General features: G+C 53.9%; 1 protein-coding gene across 3 annotated transcripts; it reads left to right on the forward strand.

The window, feature by feature from the left end:
• The first annotated feature begins 1,654 nt into the window (after positions 1–1,654).
• Ccdc88b (coiled-coil domain containing 88B) lies at positions 1,655–17,582 on the forward strand. Of its 3 annotated transcripts, XM_028771090.1 has the most exons (27): positions 1,655–1,785; positions 2,058–2,233; positions 2,371–2,482; positions 2,564–2,633; positions 2,713–2,771; positions 2,856–2,939; positions 3,597–3,740; positions 3,865–4,013; positions 4,122–4,203; positions 4,328–4,486; positions 4,991–5,137; positions 5,326–5,434; positions 5,589–5,722; positions 5,820–6,971; positions 11,534–11,661; positions 11,732–11,849; positions 12,110–12,205; positions 12,283–12,423; positions 12,885–13,141; positions 13,439–13,582; positions 13,748–13,934; positions 14,037–14,182; positions 14,412–14,510; positions 14,702–14,868; positions 15,375–15,581; positions 15,728–15,796; positions 17,092–17,582. In XM_028771090.1, the coding sequence occupies exons 1-27, from the start codon at positions 1,726–1,728 to the stop codon at positions 17,145–17,147; spliced, it is 4,452 nt and encodes a 1,483-aa protein (XP_028626923.1). In that variant the 5' UTR covers positions 1,655–1,725; the 3' UTR covers positions 17,148–17,582. The 3 variants fall into 3 exon arrangements, with proteins under 3 accessions (XP_028626923.1, XP_028626922.1, XP_028626924.1); XM_028771089.1 differs by lacking the exon at positions 17,092–17,582 and having other exon boundaries at positions 1,671–1,785; positions 15,728–16,454; XM_028771091.1 differs by lacking the exons at positions 1,655–1,785; positions 2,058–2,233; positions 2,371–2,482; ... (3 more) ...; positions 3,597–3,740; positions 17,092–17,582 and having other exon boundaries at positions 3,985–4,013; positions 4,308–4,486; positions 15,728–16,454.
• Positions 17,583–19,910: the final 2,328 nt, after the last annotated feature.

Raw genomic sequence — 19,910 nt, forward strand, 5'->3', positions numbered from 1 at the left:
ACACACACACACACACACACACACACACACACACACACACACACACAGGATGGTAGGATCAAAAGGAATTGCTGAGCTTCATAGCAGAATTCCTACACAGAGGCGACTCCTGAGATGGCTTCTGTTGTGAGTCCTTGTGTCTCTTTCCGGTGGCCTCCCACCCTGGGACATCCAGAGTGCTCCACAGAGCTGCTCTCCTTCTAACAGTTTCCATCACCAGCTTGGGGACTTGAAAACCAGGGTCAGGTCCCTCCAGTGTCCCCACAATTTGGGTTGTGGGTTAAACGTGCTCCCTGAAAGACCCCAGAGTCCTCCTCTAAGTTCCTCACAGCTTTCTCCAGGAATTGCTGCCGGGGCTTTGGAATCTGCTTGTTCTTGCAATGACAGCTGCATCAGGGCTGAAGCCAGCTGAAGGACAACAGTACCTTGTCACTTGACTTCAGAAATGTTGATCATGACAAACAAGAAGAGGTAAGCAGGAGTAGTTCCTGATCTCTGCTTCTAGCTGCCTCAGAGCAGTCATGCATTGATTCCTCGAATATCCGTCTTTCTCAGAAGGCTACATCCTGCCTCCTCTGGGAAGCCTTCCATGACTGCCCTGTGAAAGCACTTACTAGGACTACAGTGTCATTCTTCATGTGACTATTATCACTATCTTTCTTCCTTTCTCCCTCTCTCCCTCTCTCCCTCCCCCCTCCTCCTGTACCTCCTCCTCTCTAAATAGGCCTGGCTATCCTAGAACTCACTATGTAGACCAGGCTGGCTTTGAACTCAGAGATCCACCTACCTCTTCCTCCTGAGTGCTGGGATTAAAGATGTGTGCCACCACACTGGATGCTGGATGGCATCATCATTATTTTGGGAGATGGTCTCACTAAATTGGCTTAGCTGGCCTAGTATTCACTATAGGTAATCCAGGATGGCCTTAAACTCCTGATTCTCCTGCCTCTACCTTTCAAGGGCTGGAATCACAGGCGTATATCTCTACTCCGGGTTTATAAGGTACTAGGGATTGAACCCGGGGCACTGTTTATGTTATGCAGGCCCTCTAGCGACTGAGCCACATTCCTGAGTATTGTGTGTTTCCCTTTAAGGAGTTTACGGATGGGAAACTGAGTCTGGCAACTGAGGTTACTGGCCCACAGCCATTTTTCAGTGTAGTAGATACAAAGTACAGCGGGGTCAGCATCCACTCCCTCCTAGGGTTCAGAGGAGCTGGCTGGGACATGCAGGCTTCAATGTTTAACAGATTGACATGAGGCTGAAGAAGGAGATGTCAACAAATGAAGAACAAACTCAAGGCCATCCTGGACTACCTATAGTGAATGCTAGCCCAGCCTATTGACTCCTTGGCAAGGCCAGAGCTCTTTTAGTGATGACAGAGTGCCAGGCTGCGGTCACTCTCTCTTGCCCACAGAGAGAAGAGGTCTTCCCATTATTCCTGTGGAGTCAGAAACCCTGTAGACCTCCCCTCAGCTAACTTACAGCTTTGTAGTAGTTAGTCTTATCTGAGACCCAGAGAAGATGAGTGTGTGTGTGTGTGTGTGTGTGTGTGTGTGTGTGTGTTGCTGAGACACGATTTGCAGCCCTGCAGAACCCCGGAAGAAGGAAGCTGTACAGGGTCTGTGGCTGGGCCTCTGGGATCCCCCAGCCAGGGACTTCCTCTTCCTCTCAGAGCAGGTGTAGCTGCCACAGCGTGACAGGGACTACACCCTGACCTCCAACATGGAGGGGGCCAAGGGGCCCAGGCTCAGAGACTTCCTGAGTGGGAGTCTGGCCACCTGGGTGAGGGTCAGGTGGGAGAGCTGGGAGAGGAAGAGAGTGTCAGGGCAGACTGAGGTCTGGGGGAGGGGTGGCTGAGTGTGTAGCATCCAGCAGGCAGAGGAGGGGGAAGGGGGAGACAGTGTGGGTTCTGGAGCAGGAGGCTTTCAGGGGCACTAGTGAAGTGGGGGGTTGATCCTAGAGTGTATTAGGACAGATCGGGGACTCAGGATGGATTTACTAGCTGGGACGGGGGAGTTTCTACCAGTTTAGCTGACTTCTATTTGTTTCCACAGGCGCTGGGACTGGCTGGGCTGGTGGGAGAGTCAGAGGAATCAGCCAGGGCAGACAAGGAGGAGGAGGAGGAGGAGGAGAAGGAGGAAGAAGAAGAGGAAGAGGAACTTCCTTGTTCAGAGAAGAGATTCCTGCGGCTGAGCGATGGAGCCTTACTCCTTCGGGTGCTGGGCATCATGTAAGTGACATGGGGAAGTTGAGTTGGGGGGGGGCTGTGAATAGTGGGAGGAGCCTGAGGGTGGAGGGCAAGGCCTGTCTGGGGTTGGGGGAGGTCCTCCAGCCAACCCCTCATCCATGTTCCCTGGGTGAACATAGTGCTCCCAGTTCCCGAGGAGGACTTCGGATGGTTAGGGGCCGTGACGGTCCTGCAGCCTGTCGGATATGGAACCTCCATCATCTGTGGGGACGACTGAGGGATTTCTACCAGGTAAGGCCTTCTTGAGAAGGCCTGACAGGAGGCCCAGCAGCCCCTTGTGAAGGTGTCTTTCTTAGTGCTGGTCTATTCTAGGAGGAGCTGAAGCTGCTGGTCCTGTCGCCGCCTCCAGACTTCCAGACACTGGGGTTTGACCCCTTCTCAGGTGCTGTCTCCTACCTGCCCTCTGGCCTCTGTCCCTGCCCCATGTCCCTCTTTAACCCTTTGTGGTTTGTGCCCAACAGAAGAGGCAGTGGACGAGCTGGAAGGCATCCTTCGGCTGCTGCTGGGGGCCTCAGTGCAGGTGAAGAGGGGCTGGGAGAAGAGAATGGAGTTCTGACAGGAGGGAGCCTCTGTGTGTCAGCTTTGGGCCTTCTGTCTACCACAGTGTGAACATCGGGAGCTCTTCATCCGTCACATCCGGGGCCTCAGCCTTGACGTCCAGAGCGAGCTGGCTGTTGCAATCCAGGAGGTACTGATGGCATCGATACAGTCTAGGGCCTTGATTGGGTTCATTTTCTCTGCCAGATGAAGAATTAACTGGCAGGAAAACTCTGAAGCGCAGCAGGTGGCAGCAGAGAGAGCTCACGCACAGGAGACAGGAGCAGCAGTTAAGAAAGGCATTTATTTGAGGGTGAGCAAGCATGCACATGCAGCAGACACACGGAGAAAAAGACTCAGCTTTGCAGAAGCAGGACTTGGGAAGCCAAAAATTCCAGTATCTTCTGGAGGCCTGGGTTTTTTTTTTTTTTTTAAAGACTCTGAGGAGTCTTCCTCCTCCTATTTTGGTTGGTCAGTTTGAAGACCCATAGTTGATTGGTCTGAAACTGTTGTGTGTCAGTCCTGATCAGGCCTTGAACTTGTGGAGTCACTAAGTCAGCAGGGGACCACGAGTAGGGGGCAAAAGCTGCCAGGCTTTTGTCTTAAGTCAGCAGGTTGAGGAGGAAGCTGGCCATCTTGGAAATTTGTCACCTCTTCCATGTCATGGCCCCTCTTCCAGTCTGTCTGCCTACCAGGAATTATGTCTAACTCCTGATCTCTAGGTACTGGGATGGGTGGCATGGGGGACTATTGCCACCACTGAGTCCACCTACACCTCCTTCTGATGCATTGTTCTCCATGCTCTCAGGTGACCCAGCCTGGTGCTGGTGTGGTACTGGCTCTGGCTGGACCCGAATCCGGAGAGCTCGTGGCTGAGGAGCTGGAGATGCAGTTACGGAGCGTGATGGGAGTGACGTCCAGGCTAGTTCGAGAGCGCGATCTGGGGGCACAGGTAGGGAACAGGCGGGGCGATGGGCTTGGGGGGCTGTCAGTTGTCATAACCCAGATTGTGGGGATTGGAAGGCCGATGTGCAGAGGTTTTGGAAAGTGCTTCTTGACCTTTGACTTCCTGCTAGCGGTTGGCTGAACTACTGCTAGAGCGGGAGCCAGCCCACTTGCTGTTGCCAGAGGCTCCTGCTAATGCTTCTGCGGAGGGTTCCTCTCATCATCTGGCTTTGCAACTGACCAATGCCAAGGCCCAGTTGAGACGCCTGCGGCAGGAGGTGTGAGTGTCTGAAGGCTGGGGAAGGGGCCAGTGGGATCTGGATGGGTCCCCAGCTCCCAGGTGTGGGTTTGCAGCTGGCAGACATCCTCCATCACCCCATCCCTCCAGGGAAGAGAAGGCTGAGCAGCTGTTGGACTCCCAGGCCGAGGTGCAGGGCTTGGAGGCTGAAATTCGAAGGCTCCGCCAGGAGGTGCGGTCCAACGTCCCCACCCCCCGACATTGTCCCCTCCTCATGGTGGTCCTATTGCTTCTTGCAATCCCTCACCCCTCTGTCCCGTGGCTGGCTAATCCTAGTTCCACACCATATGGCCCAGACCCAGGCGCTGTCCGGACAAGCCAAGCGCGCAGAGCTTTACCGCGAGGAGGCAGAGGTGCTGAGGGAGCGGGCGGGCCGCCTTCCACGCCTGCAGGAAGAGCTGCGGCGCTGTCGCGAGAGGCTTCACGCTGCAGAGGTCTTCAAGGGCCAGCTGGAGGTGAGGTGGGGGCGGGGCTGGAGGCGGAGTATTTTGGTGGGCGTGGTCTGGAGGCGGGGCTTACAGGAGGGGTCTGGCCAAGAGAAGAGTAGGTCTAGTGTTCCTTGCTTGGGAGACCGTGATAGCAGGGTGAAGCGGGTGAGGATACAGCAGGTGGAGTCTAGGACAAGCTCTTCAGGATGGGCGGATGGAAGGGAGAAGAGGAGGAAACTGTGGAAGGGAAGGTCTTGAAGAGAGGGATGGGGCCTCGGGTAGAATAGGGAAATCGGCAGTGAGATTCCACTAAGAAGTGGGTACCAATGAGTGTGGTCTAGAGGGATATGGCCTTGGAAGGCTTCTCCTTGGGGTACCTGGAGAGACCTTGGAGAGAACTGCAGCTGGAGGGAAGAGGTAGGGAAAGCGGAAGAGTCTGAAGCTGTCCCAGGGGAAGGAATCTGGAACCGCCAGGCTCTGACGAGCATAAAGGTTGCATCTCACCAAGGATCTTCCTGGATTTTCCACCAGGAGGAGCGGGTGCTTTCTGAGGCCCTGGAGGCCTCGAAGGTCCTGCTGGAGGAACAGCTGGAGGTTGCCCGAGAACGCTCAGCCAGGCTGCATGAGACCCAGAGGGAGAACCTCCTGCTGCGAACGCGGCTGGGCGAGGCCCATGCGGTGAGCTAGGTTGACCTGTCCATTAGTTGTCCCTCATTGACCTGACCTTGTTGATCATTGTCCCTGCTCCCCCATGACTCCGATGATGCCCAAGGTTTCTCTAAGTGATTCCTGTAGCATATTGGGACATTCAGACTTGCACATTTGGGTCAGATGAACAAGGTACTGACCTATTTTCCACACCCCAGGACCTGGACTCTCTGCGGCATCAGTTGGAGCAGCTGGTGGAAGAGAATGTGGAGCTGGAGCTGGAACTTCAGAGGAGCCTGGAGCCACCCCCAGGATCCCCTGGGGAGGGTGAGTCGGGCCTAGGGTAAGGGCAAGGATCTGGGGGTGAAGGCAGACTCTCTGAGTGGGGAGGACTTGTTTTCGAGCCCTTGCTAGGTCTCTGAGAGGTGTTGGGTGGGAGTCATGGAGGGCAGACCGAGTTTTGACTTGGTCTTGTCTCCAGCCTCCCTACCCGGAGCACCCTCACTGCAAGACGAGGTGAGGGAAGCAGAGGCTGGGCGGCTAAGGACAGTGGAACGGGAGAATCGGGAGCTTCGGGGCCAACTACAGATGCTTCGGGCACAGCTTGGCAGCCAGGTAGGTCCCTCCAGTATCCTTATTCTCACTGCTTCCCACCCACATTCCTTCTAACACCGCCCCCCGCCCCCCCATTGTCTCTCTCATATGTTTTTAGCACCCTCTGCTGGACGAGCAGAGCAAGGACTCCATGCTGCCTGTGCCTAATGGGGCTCCAGCAACTCCCCTGGCCCTCGATCACAGCCCCCAAAGCCTGGCTTGTCAGATAGGAGGTGAAGGCTCTGAATCTTTGGACCTGTCTTCCCCGGCATCACACTTTGACATCACAAGGTCATCGGAGTGTCGCCAGGCACCTGATTCACACCCAGAGTTGGAGAGTCCTTTCCAGATATCTCAGGATCTCCAGACCTCAGACCAAACTCCCCAAGAATCAGACCATACTGTGGAGAAACATCAGTCCCTGGAGAAGTCCGATCATAGACTCTCTCTCCAGAGCCCCATTGTCTGGGACCCACCACAGCGTCCAGAGATCAGAATTGAAGTGCAGGAGTTGCTAGGAGAGACTGGAGGCAGAGAGGCTCTCCAAGGGGAGTCGGTACCCGAGGCCCAGGCCCTGAAACAGGAGAGCCCCGAATGTAGGCCCATATCTGCTGAGTTCATTCTGGAGCCACGGAAGGATCAAAAGACCCTGGATCAGGAACTAGAAATGTCCAAGCAACAAACAGAGACAGGAGGGCATGAACAGAAGCCCAAGGGGTTGGTCAGTAAACTGGTCCCTCAGAAACCACAGCAGACATCAGAAGGGGCATCTGATCTCTGGTCCAGGGAGGAGTCAATCTCAGGAGAGACTCTGGCCAGTGCTATCCAAGAGGAGCAGGCCCTCAGAGATGAGGTAGCACAACTAAAGAGAGCTGTTGTAGGCCTTGAGGCTAAACTGCAAGCCCAAGCCCAAAGACTGGAGGCCCGAAGTGCAGAGGCTGTCTGCCTCTCTGAGGAGCTGGCCCAAGCTCGCAGAACAGAGGCCGAGGCCCAACAGGAGGCAGAGGCCCGGGCCCGGGAGCAGGCCCGTCTGCGTGAAGCAGTAGATACAGCTAACCTGGAGCTGGAGGCTGCATCTCGTGAGAGGGAGGCCCTGGCAGAGGCACTAGCAGCAGCAGGTCGGGAGCGAAGGCAGTGGGAACGCGAGGGGCCCAGGCTGCGAGCTCAAGTTGAGACTGCTGAGCAGCAGGTGCAGGTTCTGGAGAGCCAGGTCCACCATCATCTGGAGGAAGCTGAGAGGGAGCGTCTGGAGAAGCAAGCTCTTAGGGAGGTATGTGGGGTAGAGCAGTGGGTTGGGAAATGAGGACCTGGGACAGTTGCTGGGTTGTGTGGTGCAGGTTCCTTCACTGCACTGAGATGGGACAGAAGGTAGAAAATCCAGCCCACTCTTGCTGATAGCCAGTCCTTGATGGGGTTGGCTACAGGAGAGAATCACACTGCCAATTCTGTGGTCTATCCTGCACTACTTGTGGTAGCCTTTATCTCTTTGCCCTGGCCCCTTGTTCCTGTATAAAACAGATACTGTGCCTTACAGCACTCATAATCTGTTGGCAGACCAGGATAATTGTGGAAATTGCCTGACTCATACCTGGCCAAAGCCTACTGTAAGTGACCAAACAGTAGTTCTCCAGGTGACGAGCACTAAAGAAGCCCCATGTATTTAATGCAGACCCAGCCCAGAGACTGTGCCTGCCACTACCAAAGCCTTGTAGACTGCTTGGGGCCCAAGCTGCCCAACCCCAGCACTCCCCCAAAGTGTCTGCCAAACCCTGGGCCTGGCCCTGCTCGGTCAGTCCCTCTGCAAGCCGTGTTCTCTCCCTGACTCCCAAGTGCCTTTGCACCCTAGGGCCCCTAAGTGCCTGCCCCCCTCCAGAGTATTAATGCTCTAAGAATATTATTAACGCTGCCGTACCTCAGTTTGAACCTGCCAGGGCCCCAGCTGCTCCAGCCTGCCAGGAGCTGCCAGCCAGTCCCCACGGCCACAGCTCGACTCCTCCCTTTTTGATACTATATTCCCTACCCAGCTACCTATGGAGCTTGAGGGTTATAAACCCAAACAGGTCATGCTCCAATAAAAGTGATTCTATTAAAAAAGATAGTTCTCCAGCAGCCTGGGATGGAGTCTGTTCTTGTGTGGCATACACAGAGCCCCAGCTCCATATAAACTAGACATAAGCTTTTCATCCCAGCACTCAGGATGTGGAGGCAAGAGGACTAGAAGTTCAAGGCCATTGTTTAGTTTGCTTTTCTATTGGAACTCAGAGCAGGAACCTGGAGACAGGAACTGAAGGAAGCAGAGGCCATGGAAGGGCTCTGCGTACTGGCTCCTCTCCATAGCTTACTCTCCTTGCTTTTTGTTTGTTTGTTTTTGTTTACAATGCAGGATAACCTGTCCAGGGATGGTACAACTCACAGTGGGCTGGGTTTCCTGCATTAATCGTTAACCAACAAAATGCCCCACAGACTTGCCTATAGACAGTTTGATGGAGGCAACTTTCCCAGTTTCCTGTTCCCAGACGACTGCTTCTGTCAAGTTGACAGCACAGAGATCCTTGACTGTATAATGAACTGGAGGCTATCCTGGGCTATGTGAAACTCTGCCTAGAGAGGAAACAAAAACAAAACATTCCGTAAAGATGAAGTGTGCCGGGCATGGTGGCACACTCCTTTAATCCCAGCACTTGGGAGGCAGAGGCAGGCGGATTTCTGTGAGTTCAAGGCCAGCCTGGTCTACAAAGTGAGTTCTAGGACACCCAGGGCTGCACAGAGAAACCCTGTCTCGAAAAGGGATAATAATAATAATAATAATAATAGGTAGGAAGTGCCTGTCTGGGTATGAGAGGCCTCTGGGGAAAATGACCAGGATTCTACTTGATATTGAAAGATTAAGACCTTTGATGAGAGAGGTGACAAGGACTCTCAGTCATTGGAGATGATGGGGACCCAGAAGAAGTCATGGCAGCTGCCAGCTTTGAAGGCATTGCTACTCTGTCCTCTGGCATGGGGAGCCTCAGGTGTGGGCAAACCCATGTGTGGCTGAGTTGGATGAGGGTCACCTTGATGAAAGGGGAACCTGTACCTATCAGGGGCAGTGGCAGTGGTGACTCTTACAGGTAGGGCTGGCAGGGGCATAGGGTCAGTGATGGAGGGAGAGAATGTCTAGAAATGCTTGTGCTTATTTATTCATTCACATGCTTTGCTAGGTCAGCTAAGGCTCTGTACCATGCTTGGGTACAGTGGTGACCAGGTAGGGGGTAGCCCGTATACACAGGTGTGGAGATGACTGGACAGTGCAGGGAGCCATGGTCCAGGCTGGACACATCAGAGAAGGCTTTCAGGAGGAGGTGGAGAGGAGCAGATCCAGGTTGTGAGTTGGAGAAGTCAGGAGCGGTGATCCTGAGCAGGCAGGTTCCTGTTGGGCAGGGTGAAAGCTTCCTTCTACGCTGAGGGAGAGGTTGGGATTTTTTTGTGAGTGAATGGTATCACTGGAGGCTGGAGATGAGCAAAATGGTCAGTCCACACAGGGAGACAAAGCCAGGGACAGTGCAAAGCAATGACAATGGCTAGAGCAGAGCTGTGGGTACCAAGGCTGGGAGCTGGTACTCCAGCGTGAGCAGTCTCCAGTTCCCTCCCAGGGCACAGACTGGAAGAACGCCTCGCATAGGCTCCTCCCAGTGGTGAGGATGGAGAACAGGAGTGGAGGCTGGTAGACACTCGTTACACACAGGGTAGCTATAGGGGAAGAGATGTAGGGAATTCGAGACCAACGAGCCAGTGATGAGAGAGGGTCTCTCTGGGGTCCATACTGTGGTGTGGGATCTAGAGATCTGCCAGGAAAGAACTGTATGCTGTCTCAGACCCTCCTGACTGTCAGCTGTGTGGCTTGGAGCAAGTTACTTCTGAGTGTCCGTTTCCTCCTCTGTAAACTGGAAACAAACTTGTGCCTGCCCCTCCTGTGGTGGTTCATGCCTGCAGTCCTGCCCTTGGTAGGCTGAGGCAGGAGGATTGAGAGTTAGAGGCCATCCTGAGCTATCCAGGCTCAAGAGAGGGCTGGATGTGCACACTCCTCTAATCCCAGAACTTGAGGGCAGAGACAGGTGGATCTCTTTGAGTCTGAGCTTAGCCTGGTTTACAGTGACAGGAATATATAGCAAGACACTGTCTCAGAAATAATAAATAAATAAATAACCAAGGAGGGGAAAAAAGAATGTAAGAAGGAGAGAGAGAGAGAGAGAGAGAGAGAGAGAGAGAGAGAGAGAGAAACTAAAACCTGTTCCTATCTGATAGAATCTCATAAAACAATGTGTGGTAGGGAAACCTGGTTCTCCACTACACTTTTGGTTTGCTTTCTGGGGAGAGGGACTGGTGGTAGGCCAGCAGTGAAGGTAAGGGTGGGCCTAGAAGAACTCTGAGGACTTAGAGGGTGGGAGAGGCTGGGGGTAGGGAGAATTGGAATGATTTCCTGACTGTAACAGTTCCGGGCACTACCTGGATGTGGCATTGAAGGAGCCGCCTAGCAGAGCGGAGATGTGATCCTGAGGCTTTTTAGTGGGCACAGAGGCCTCCTAGGCTGCGTGGAGGGGCACTTGCTAGGGCTATGGCCTGCACAGGGAAGGAACAGGGCCGCAGGTCTCCACTAGCAACTGCACTATGGTTCTCATATCTCTAGCAGCATTAAGGCCCTAGTGGCCAGCTGGGCAGCAGAGCCTTATGGGAATTGTAGTTCTTTTCCTCCTCCTCTTCCTCCTCTTCCTCTTCTTTCTCCTCCTCTTCCTCCTTGTCGTCATCTTCCTCCTCCTTTTTTTTTTTTTTTTTGAGACAAGAGTTTTACTGTGTAGCCCTGTCTATCCGGGAACTTGTTCTGTAGACCAGGTTGGCCTCAAACCTGTCTCTGTCTCCCGAGTGTTGGGATTGAAATTATTGTGCCACCACCGCCAGCTCAGTTTTAGTTTTTAACCAGAGGCTGTGCCCACATCTGTTAGGAACTGCAGTGCCCATGGCAAGCTGTGGAGGGTTGTCACTGAGGATGATGGCTCAACAGTCTTAGTGTTTGGAGGCAGGATGTGGCTGGTGATTGGGCAGTGTCATCTTTGTGTAGCTTTATCTTTCCAGGGTCCCCAGGAGTCAGAATGGTTTGGCCTCCCTCCCCTTGCGTGCAGCTCACAGGTCAGACTTGGCCTTCCACCCCTACCCTGGAATGGTGTGGGCCAACTGCCAGCTGCCATAGTCTCTGACCAACCTCTGCAGCCCTGCTCTGTGGTTAGGCCTGGGATCCCTGCGTTCCTGATCTGATAGCTCCTGGTAGCCACCCCTCTGTGGTGCTCTGCAGACCTACCTCCACTGAGCCCCTGTACATGGCTGGAAAAGCAACTGGCAGGGCTCGTCACCATCATGGGTACATTCGAAATCATGGGCTCAAAGAGGTGAAGCCATTTGCTTAGTGTGCATCTTGACCCCTCACTGAAGTGTTGCCCTCACCCCCTACCAGGCTTAGGTCCCCACTCCTTTCATAGCCATCCTACAAAGCCGCTGGCACTCCACCTCCAGATCTTTTAGAGAAGGTCTCATATTGAGCCTAGGCCTCCCTTTGTAGCCCTGGCTGGCCTTAACTTTGCAACCATCTTCCAATCTTAGCTTCTTGAGTGCTGGTTTTACAGATGTGAACCATGTATTCCAGATGGGAACACAGAGACATTTGCCAGGGTAACAGAACAAGGCAGAGAGCAAGATAACCCCTTCTTGGGCCTGTCTCTAGCTTTCCTCTATTTCTGGGGAGGAGGGGTGGTCCCCATCTTCAACCCCACCTTCTGAGCCTGCTCTGCCTGCCCATAGGAGCTAGAGAAGGCTGTGTTACGGGGCCAGGAATTGGGGGACCGACTAGAGCATCTGCAGCAAGAGCTGGAACAGGCAGCCTTAGAGCGCCAGAAGTTCCTTCAAGAACAGGAGAGCCAGCACCAGAGGTGGGCACAGTGGCTGGGGGCAGGGAGGGACAGGGAAGGAAGGGCTGGGTGTTAAGGTTTCTCCTGGTAGGTACCAGCATCTGGAGCAGCGTCTGGAAGCTGAACTGCAGGCAGCATCTACCAGTAAGGAGGAGGCATTGATGGAGCTCAAGGCCAGAGCCCTGCAGCTGGAGGAGGAGCTGTTTCAGGTAAAGCTGTCCTGGGGACTGAGGTGCTGGCCCCTCACCCCAGCCTGGGAATAGGCAACCAGGGCTGTCAGGGTTCAGGTCTTACCTCTGGATTGGTGGAGCTGCTCACCTCCTACCCCAGTGAGACTGCTTCCTCTATTCCTTAAGTGGATGGAACCTCTCCTTGGGGTGACTGCTCTCTGCCTTTTGGGTTGGGCTCCAACACTTCCCCATGTGTGTGAGGCACCTGTGATCTGTGTCCCTGAACCCTGTCCCTGCAGCTGCGCCAGTACCCTGTGGACCTGGCAGTTGAGGCACGACCTGAGCCTCGGACTATGGAGACCCAGAATGGACGGCTCATCGAGGTGGAGCGAAATGTGAGTCACAGGATGTGAGGTGTCCAGGGGATGGCAGGACGAGCCTCTTAGCCACTGACAATCTCCTTTCCTGGCAGAATGCCACACTGGTGGCTGAGAAGGCAGCTCTGCAGGGGCAGCTGCAGCACCTGGAGGGGCAGCTGGGGAACCTGCAGGGACGGGCACAGGAGCTCCTGCTACAGAGTCAGCGGGCACAGGAGCACAGCAGTCGCCTGCAGGTGAGTGGCAGCCTGGGCGCTTGTCCCCTGCCCATTAGTGTCATTTTATGCCCTTTCCCCTATTTGAGCCAACAGCATCATCTGATTTCACAGTGCTTTTTCTCTGACCTCGGCCATCACAGGCTGTGCCTTCTCCCTATCCTTGCCTTCAGAATCCACATCTGCACCCACTCTCGTTCCCCAACATCCTAGCCTCTCAGGCTTCTTTTCCATATTAGCCATTAGTCCTCACCCCCTTCCCTGTCCCCTCCCATGTGTCCCATTCCTGTTTTGGGCCCCTTGCATGGCCTCACCACCATGATACCTCTACTGCTTTTAACCTCTTGCCTGTTCTTCAGCTGTACCTCGGCTTCCTCCATAGCAGTTCCTGGTCTCTGCCCCTATGATCTCAGGCAATGCCCCACATTCCTTGTGGGCCGGGTGCCCCAATGTGATGGTCCTCCCCACCTGTCTCACCCTAGGCTGAAAAATCAATGATGGAGATGCAGGGTCAGGAGCTGCACAGGAAGCTGGGGGTGCTGGAAGAGGAGGTGCGGGCAGCAAAACAGGCCCAGGAGGAGACTCGTGGGCAGCAGCAGGCTCTGCTTCGGGACCATGAGGCCTTGGTGCAGCTGCAGCGAAGGCAAGAGACAGAGCTGGAGGGACTGTTGGTGCGGCACCGAGATCTCAAGGCCAATATGCGAGCATTGGAGCTGGCCCACCGTGAGCTTCAGGGCCGGTGAGTCTCCCCAACTTCTCTCCCTGGCATGCTTACGTGCCTGTTTTCCTCAGCAGGTCTGACCCAAGGGGGTAATCAGTACTCTGAGTATCTATCCTGCTGCTCCTCTCTTGGGGGCCTGGGGTCCCCAGCTTTGGGGCTATGAATGATGGCACCTTGCATGGTGTTCTGCTTTGGGGCTTTGCTGGGGTGTGGTGCTTATGCTTAGGAGGTGTCAGACTTTCAGATCCCCACAATGCAGTGCCTACTCGCTAAGGCTGCAGCCCCTGCAGTCCTTTGGGACCCTTATTCATACAGGCATGAGCAGTTGCAGGCCCAGCGGGCTAGTGTAGAAACACAAGAGGTGGCCCTACTGGCAGAGCGTGAGCGCCTGATGCAGGACGGACATAGACAGCGCGGCCTGGAGGAGGAGCTTCGGAGACTTCAGAATGAACACGAGAGGTACTAGCCCTGGTGCAGCCCTGCCCTTCAATCCTAGGTCAGCATTCCCGCATATGAAGTGGGTTGGGGTGGGTTAGTCACTGCCCCTGCATGTCCTGCTTCTCCTCCTTTCTGTGGGTGTGACCTTCCTGGCTCTTGGGAGAGCAGTTGTCTTTGCCTCCAAAGAGCTCAGATGCTACTGGCTGAGGTATCTCGGGAGCGAGGGGAGCTCCAGGGTGAACGCGGGGAGCTGCGGAGCCGCCTGGCGAGGCTGGAGCTGGAGCGAGCACAACTTGAGATCCAGAGCCAGCGGCTGCGTGAGTCCAACCAGCAGTTGGACCTGAGCGCCTGTCGGCTGGCCACACAGTGTGAGGTGTGGCACAGTGTTGGGGGCGGTCTGAGGCAGCCAAGGTAGGCAAGCCAAGCTAGACAGTCTCGAGCAGGGTATTCATCCGGCCCTTGCTGCCTCCCGCAGCTTCTGACCCAGCTTCGCAGCGCGCAGGAAGAGGAGAACAGGCAGTTGTTAGCTGAGGTACAGGCCTTGAGCCGGGAGAACAGAGAGCTACTGGAACGCAGTCTGGAGAGTCGTGACCATCTGCATCGAGAGCAGCGAGAGTACCTGTGAGCACGCTCAGGGACAGGTCCCTTAGGGAGCCCCACTTCCCCCCACCTCCCACCCTTCCCATCCACCCCCACTCCCCTGTTCTCCCACCTTTATCACGCCCCCAAGTCCAAGAGAAAAGTCCCATAGAGTAGTCTTATATGCAATGTGGAGGCCCCCCAGTTACAGCTGCTTCCACCAGAGCTTCGCCAGGATTTCTGTGAATCCATTCTCTCCTCTTCCTACCAGGGACCAGCTTAATGCCTTGCGCCGTGAGAAGCAGAAGCTGGTGGAGAAAATCATGGACCAGTACCGTGTGCTGGAACCTGGGCCCCTACCCCGTACCAAGTGAGGCCCCACCTTCCGGAACTGGGATCCTGCTAACCTTTGCCCTGTCCTACCCTCTGACCCCTAGTTCCCCAAAAGCCAGGCTGGGGTGCAGGTCTTAGTAAGGGTTTGCCTGACCCTTTTTATTCCCTGATACGATTCTCCTCTCCCTCCCTTCTTCCTTATCCCTTCTTATGCCCTCTTGCCCCCAGGAAGGGCAGCTGGCTGGCAGACAAGGTGAAGAGGCTGATTCGGCCCCGGCGGGAGGGGGCCCTCCATGGGGGGCCACGCCTGGGGGCCGATGGGGCTGGCAGCACGGAAAGCTTGGGGGGCCCCCTGGAGACGGAGCTCCCTGAGGGCAGGGAGGCAGATGGGACAGGTGGGTCTGAGGGTCTGGTGACCAGGATGTCCCTATCCCATGTCTCCCACCTTTGGCATCTGCTACACTGTCTGGCTTGCACATGCGCCTCCCTGCCACCTGCCTCCTGCTGCGTTGATGCTGTTGGCTGCTCTCTGCTCCAGGACTACAGAATCCCCTGCCTGGGCTCCTCCTTTCTGCCTGTATTGCCACCTCCCCATTTCTACACAACCCATAGTCAGGCCTAAGACCTCAGAGCAGCAGGGCACATTAGGGAAAAAGATTATTTATCCTTGATGGTGGTACAGAAGGAAACTAAGGACCAGAGAGAATGAGGTGCCTTGCCCAAGGCTCCACAGTGAGCTTTTGTGAGCCAGCAGCACGTGGGCCAGGCTCAGCCAAGTCTCTTCCCTCCTATGCTCTGTTCCTCTGTCTACCCTGTGTAACCTCACCCACTGGCTCTCTGCTTGCCTGGTCCCTTCCTGTACTTTGGTGACCCTCCTCCCCCATGCATGTGCCTCTCACAGGGTCCTCATCACCAGCACCCATGCGCCGTGCCCAGAGCTCTCTCTGCTTGGGAGATGAGACCCTGGCAGGTGGGCAGCGGCAGAGACTCAGCTCCCGGTTCCCTGAGGGGCGAAGCTCTGCATCATTTAGTCCAGGGGACACCCCAAGGCAGAGGTTCAGACAGCGAAGACCAGGCCCCCTGGGGGCACCCAGTGCCCACAGCAAAGGTGAGACATAGTCCCCGAATATAACTCCCCATTATCCACTGAACTCAGCATTTCAGAGAGATGTATTCCTCTTAGTCTCTGTGTTCCTGTGTGCCTTGCCCACCACTGCCTGGCACATGCCCCAGTGGCTGCCTTTTGATCCCTAGGATCTGGTGTGGAATGGGATGGCTCCATTAAGACCCTCTCAGAACATGAAGCAGATGACACTCGAGAGGGTGAGTGGGTGTGTGTGTGTGTGCCCCATCTGGGGTCTCCAACAAGTCTCTTTTACCAGTTCTCTCTTCTGATGAGGAAGGATTCTTTACCAAACACCAGCTGGTATGCTCCTGGGGATATGGCAGAGAACATTCTGGTGTAGGGAGGCAGACAGCAAACACTGCCTGAAAATAATCACTGTCTACAACAGCCAGGCCTGACAGCAATACAGTTTGAACAGGGCATGAGTGGGACATGTCAGTCATCCCAGCACCTGGGAGGCTGAGATAGGAGGATTACAAATTCAAGACCAGCCTAGATTCCATGGCAAGACCCTGTCTTAAGGGGGGTGGGGAAGGAAAAACAATGTGAGCTATGTGTGTATTCTTTTTCCTTTTTAGTAATCCTGTCAGAAACATAAAAGAGAGATAGGTACAATGATTTTAATGACATGACTCATTTAACTCTGCCTAAACGATTATTGTTTTCTATATGTTTACAGTGCAAAGAATTACAAATGAGATTTTCTTTTTAAATTTATTTTTTTGAGGTGGAGAGTCTCACTGTGCAGTCTGGTTGACTTAGAACTTACTATGTAGACCAGGCTAGCCTCAAATTAACAAAGATCTTCCTGTCTCTGCCTCACGAATGCTGGGATTAAAGGCACGATCCACATTCTGAGTCCTGGGATTGGAGCTGTGCCTGACTTCCTTCCTTCCTTCCTTCCTTCCTTCCTTCCTTCCTTCCTTCCCTCCCTTCTCCTCCTCCTCCTCCTTCTTCTTCCTCTCTCTCTCTCTCTCTCTCTCTCTCTTTCTTTTTGAGACAGGATCTTATTATATAGGCTATGATGGCCTAGCTCATGGTATAGCCCAGCCTGGGCTATTTGTGGCACTCCTCCTGCCTCAACTTTCTTAGTTCTGGGAGAATAGTTGTGTGCCACCACACCCATTATTTTTTCATACTACGTTTTTAAAATCTAGCAAGCATTTCACACACAAGCATATAGCAGTTTGGGCTAGCAGAGGCTCTCCCCAGCCTGATGGGAGGCTGTAATGCTGGGGAAGAAGTGTGTGTGTGTGTGTGTGTGTGTGTGTGTGTGTGTGTGTGTCAGAGGCTACACTGGGATTTCAGTGAGGGCACTGTTTGGGAACAGGTTTCAGAGAGGAGCTGAAGTTTAGGGACAACTTAGGGGCAGGCTAGAACAGGGAGGTGGGGGGAGAGCAAGTAGACAGAAGATTCCGGGTCCCATGGGCTGCCTTGACTGCTGACCATCTTCCTGGGAGGAAGGAAGCCTGATCCCAGTCTTTCTTTCCAGTCCTCCTGGAGCAGAAACCGGAGAAACAATTCCTCACCCCTTCCCTCAGCCAGTGATGCTGTGGGGACAGAAGGCTTAGGCCTGCAGTCTTCTCCCCATTGTAGGATTAGAGGGGCTCCCAGGCAGCCCAAGAGCCGGGCCACCCGGGGACCTCAAGAAGACTCCTTGGACAAAAAGGCCTGGGCGCTCAGGTCCCCCATAGCCTATACTGGGCCTCTGAGAAGGAGCTGGGACAAGGCTGTGGACAGGGGATATGACTGGTCCAAACGGGTAGCTCCTGACCATGGCGCTTGCTCTGAAGCGCAGCCATCACTGAGGAGGCGATCTCTGGGAGATTCCCCAGCTGAAGACGGCTGGCTAGAGTGGGCAAGAGAGCCCTCTGCCAGGTCTAGATGGGGAACTATGGCCCATTCCCTGGGGACAGGCTGGGCTGATATCTGAGCATTGCCTGGGACACAAGGGAGAGAAGAATAAATCTGTAACCCCTTGAATCTGGGTTCTGTGTCTGCTGGCTGCTCGTGGGAGATTGGAGGTGCTGGGGACTTCCATCGATGTGGGCTTCTGTAGCCAGGGAGCCATGCCTGGACCAGGTAGCAAAAGGAATTATAGTGTGGCCATTTGGTCTTGTGAAAACCTGGATGTGCTGGCCAGGTAAGCGCTAACGGGGACAGGGCCTGGGGAGGCATTTAACACTGGACTGGGATCTGGGATGTGAGACATAGTGAACTTAGTTGGCCTGACCCTATTCCTCAGGGCACCATGTCTCCCAACCTCCGCATCTTCCCCCACCCCTGCCCCTTTGAGGTTGAGCCCTGCCTCAGGGAGCTCCCAGTCTGGATGCTGTCAGAGGTGCTATGTCACATCTCTGAGCTGGGCCCCAGAGTGATGATGGGGAAGGGGAACTGATATAGCTTATAGCTATAGATGTTGATTTGGCACCCAGGAAGAGGAAACTTAACTGAGAAATAGCCGTCATCTGATTGGCATACGGGCACGTCTGTGGATGCATTCTCTTGATTACTAACCGATGTGGGAGGGCTCAGTCCACTGTGATGTTACATCCCTAGGCAGGTGATCCTGGGCTGTATAAAAAAGCTAGCAGACAGGCTGGAGAGATGGCTCAATAGTTAAAAGCACCCACTGCTCTTCTGGAAGGCCCGGGTTCAGTTCTTAGCACCCACATTTGGCAGCTCACAGCTGTCTGTAACCCCAACTCTAGGGAATGCCTCTGGCTTCCATGAGCACCACCTAAAAATAATAAAAATCTTAAAAAAAAAAAAAAGCTAACTGAGCAAGCCCTAAAGGAAGCAAGCCAGCAAGCAGCGTCCCTGCACCATATCTGCTTTAGTCTCTGTTGTGACAATTCTGTAAATTTGGTTTCTCTGAAAAACACACAAATATTATGGGAATGTTTTTTAGTTTTAATCCCAGGTGAGGGATATGGGGCAGATAGTTCCTGAGACTGTGAAGTTTGGAATTCTGGGGACTTGTCAGAGGGTATATAAATGCTAGGGCCCTGGAGAGGCTGTGTGGGTTGGACACAGTTAAGTATTGTGCACAAAGAAGAAACAACAACAAGAAATTAGATATCCTGACAGTGAAGATCAAACTTGCCCCAAGGAACTAGACACCCCTAGTCAGCAGGAAGTAGTCCAACAATAACGTTGTCCCCTTTCTGACCCTAACTTTATTCAAGGGTCTCTTTCTTTCCCTTCCTATCCCTTTTTCTCTCTTAACTTGTATCGGGGTTGAAAGGGTAGGAGAAAAGGGGTGGAGAAGGGTGGAAAAAAAGAACCCACAAAATAACAAAAGACAGCTACAAGTTCCTACTTTCATGTCCCTGCCTTGGCTGGGCTTGCAGGAGGACTGTAACCTGTAAGCCAGAGAAAACCTGTTTCCCCCAAGTTACTTTTTGCCAGAGCGTTTTTGTTTTTGAAATCACAGCCACAGAGAAGCAATCTAATATAGACGGTGGTACCTGGAATGTGGATCTTGCTGCGATGACCTGACCATGTGGCTTTTATGCCCCTGAGTGCTCAGACCTTAAGGCACTGTTGTGCGGACTTAGGTCACAGTGAGAGCAATGCAGACAGCGGTGGCCTGGCTTGTGAGGTTTCAGTTTGTCAGGGTTGCTCATGGGATATATTTGAATTAAGAATCAGTAGAAGCAATCTGGGCTGTGGTGGTGCACACCTTTGATTCCAGCACTCCGGAGGCAGAGACAGGCGGATCTCTGAGTTTGAGGCCAGCCTGGCCTATGGAGCGAATTCCAGGATAGCCAGGGCCACACAGAGAAACCCCATCTCAAGAAACCAGGAGGAGAAATAAAAATCAGTGAAACCTTTGATTTACTGGGACAATGGATGTTTGTTAGCTAGTGCTGAAAAATCAGCTGCTACTAATAAGAAACCAGCGTTGCTGATGCAGTCTTCTGGGAAGTGTTTCTCAGGGTCACCACACAGAAGCTGTGGCCTAGTGGGGGCCATGGCTGCATCTTAAGCTGTCAACAGAACTTGGCCAACAATGTGTTAGAGGTACCATGTGACAGGGTTAGAGTCCCTGAAGGGAGGCCAGGAGGTCTCTGATGAAGGTGTAGTCTCAGTTGCAGTGGAGACCTCAGAATATGGGAGATGCCAGGACTGTGAGACAAATTGCCAGGACAGCAGCAGTTGAGGAAAGAAGCTGACTCAAGCCTTCAAGACAAGCTGTGTGTTCTGTGGATGGAGGCCAGCAGATCAGAGCTGCTTCAGCGACTTGAGGCCAGAAGAGCATGCGTGAGTCCCACATGCTGGGTACTGACTGCTATCACTACTCAATGT

This window comes from Grammomys surdaster, unplaced genomic scaffold (assembly GCF_004785775.1).
Source record: "Grammomys surdaster isolate TR1022 unplaced genomic scaffold, NIH_TR_1.0 205, whole genome shotgun sequence".
NCBI lineage: Eukaryota > Metazoa > Chordata > Mammalia > Rodentia > Muridae > Grammomys > Grammomys surdaster.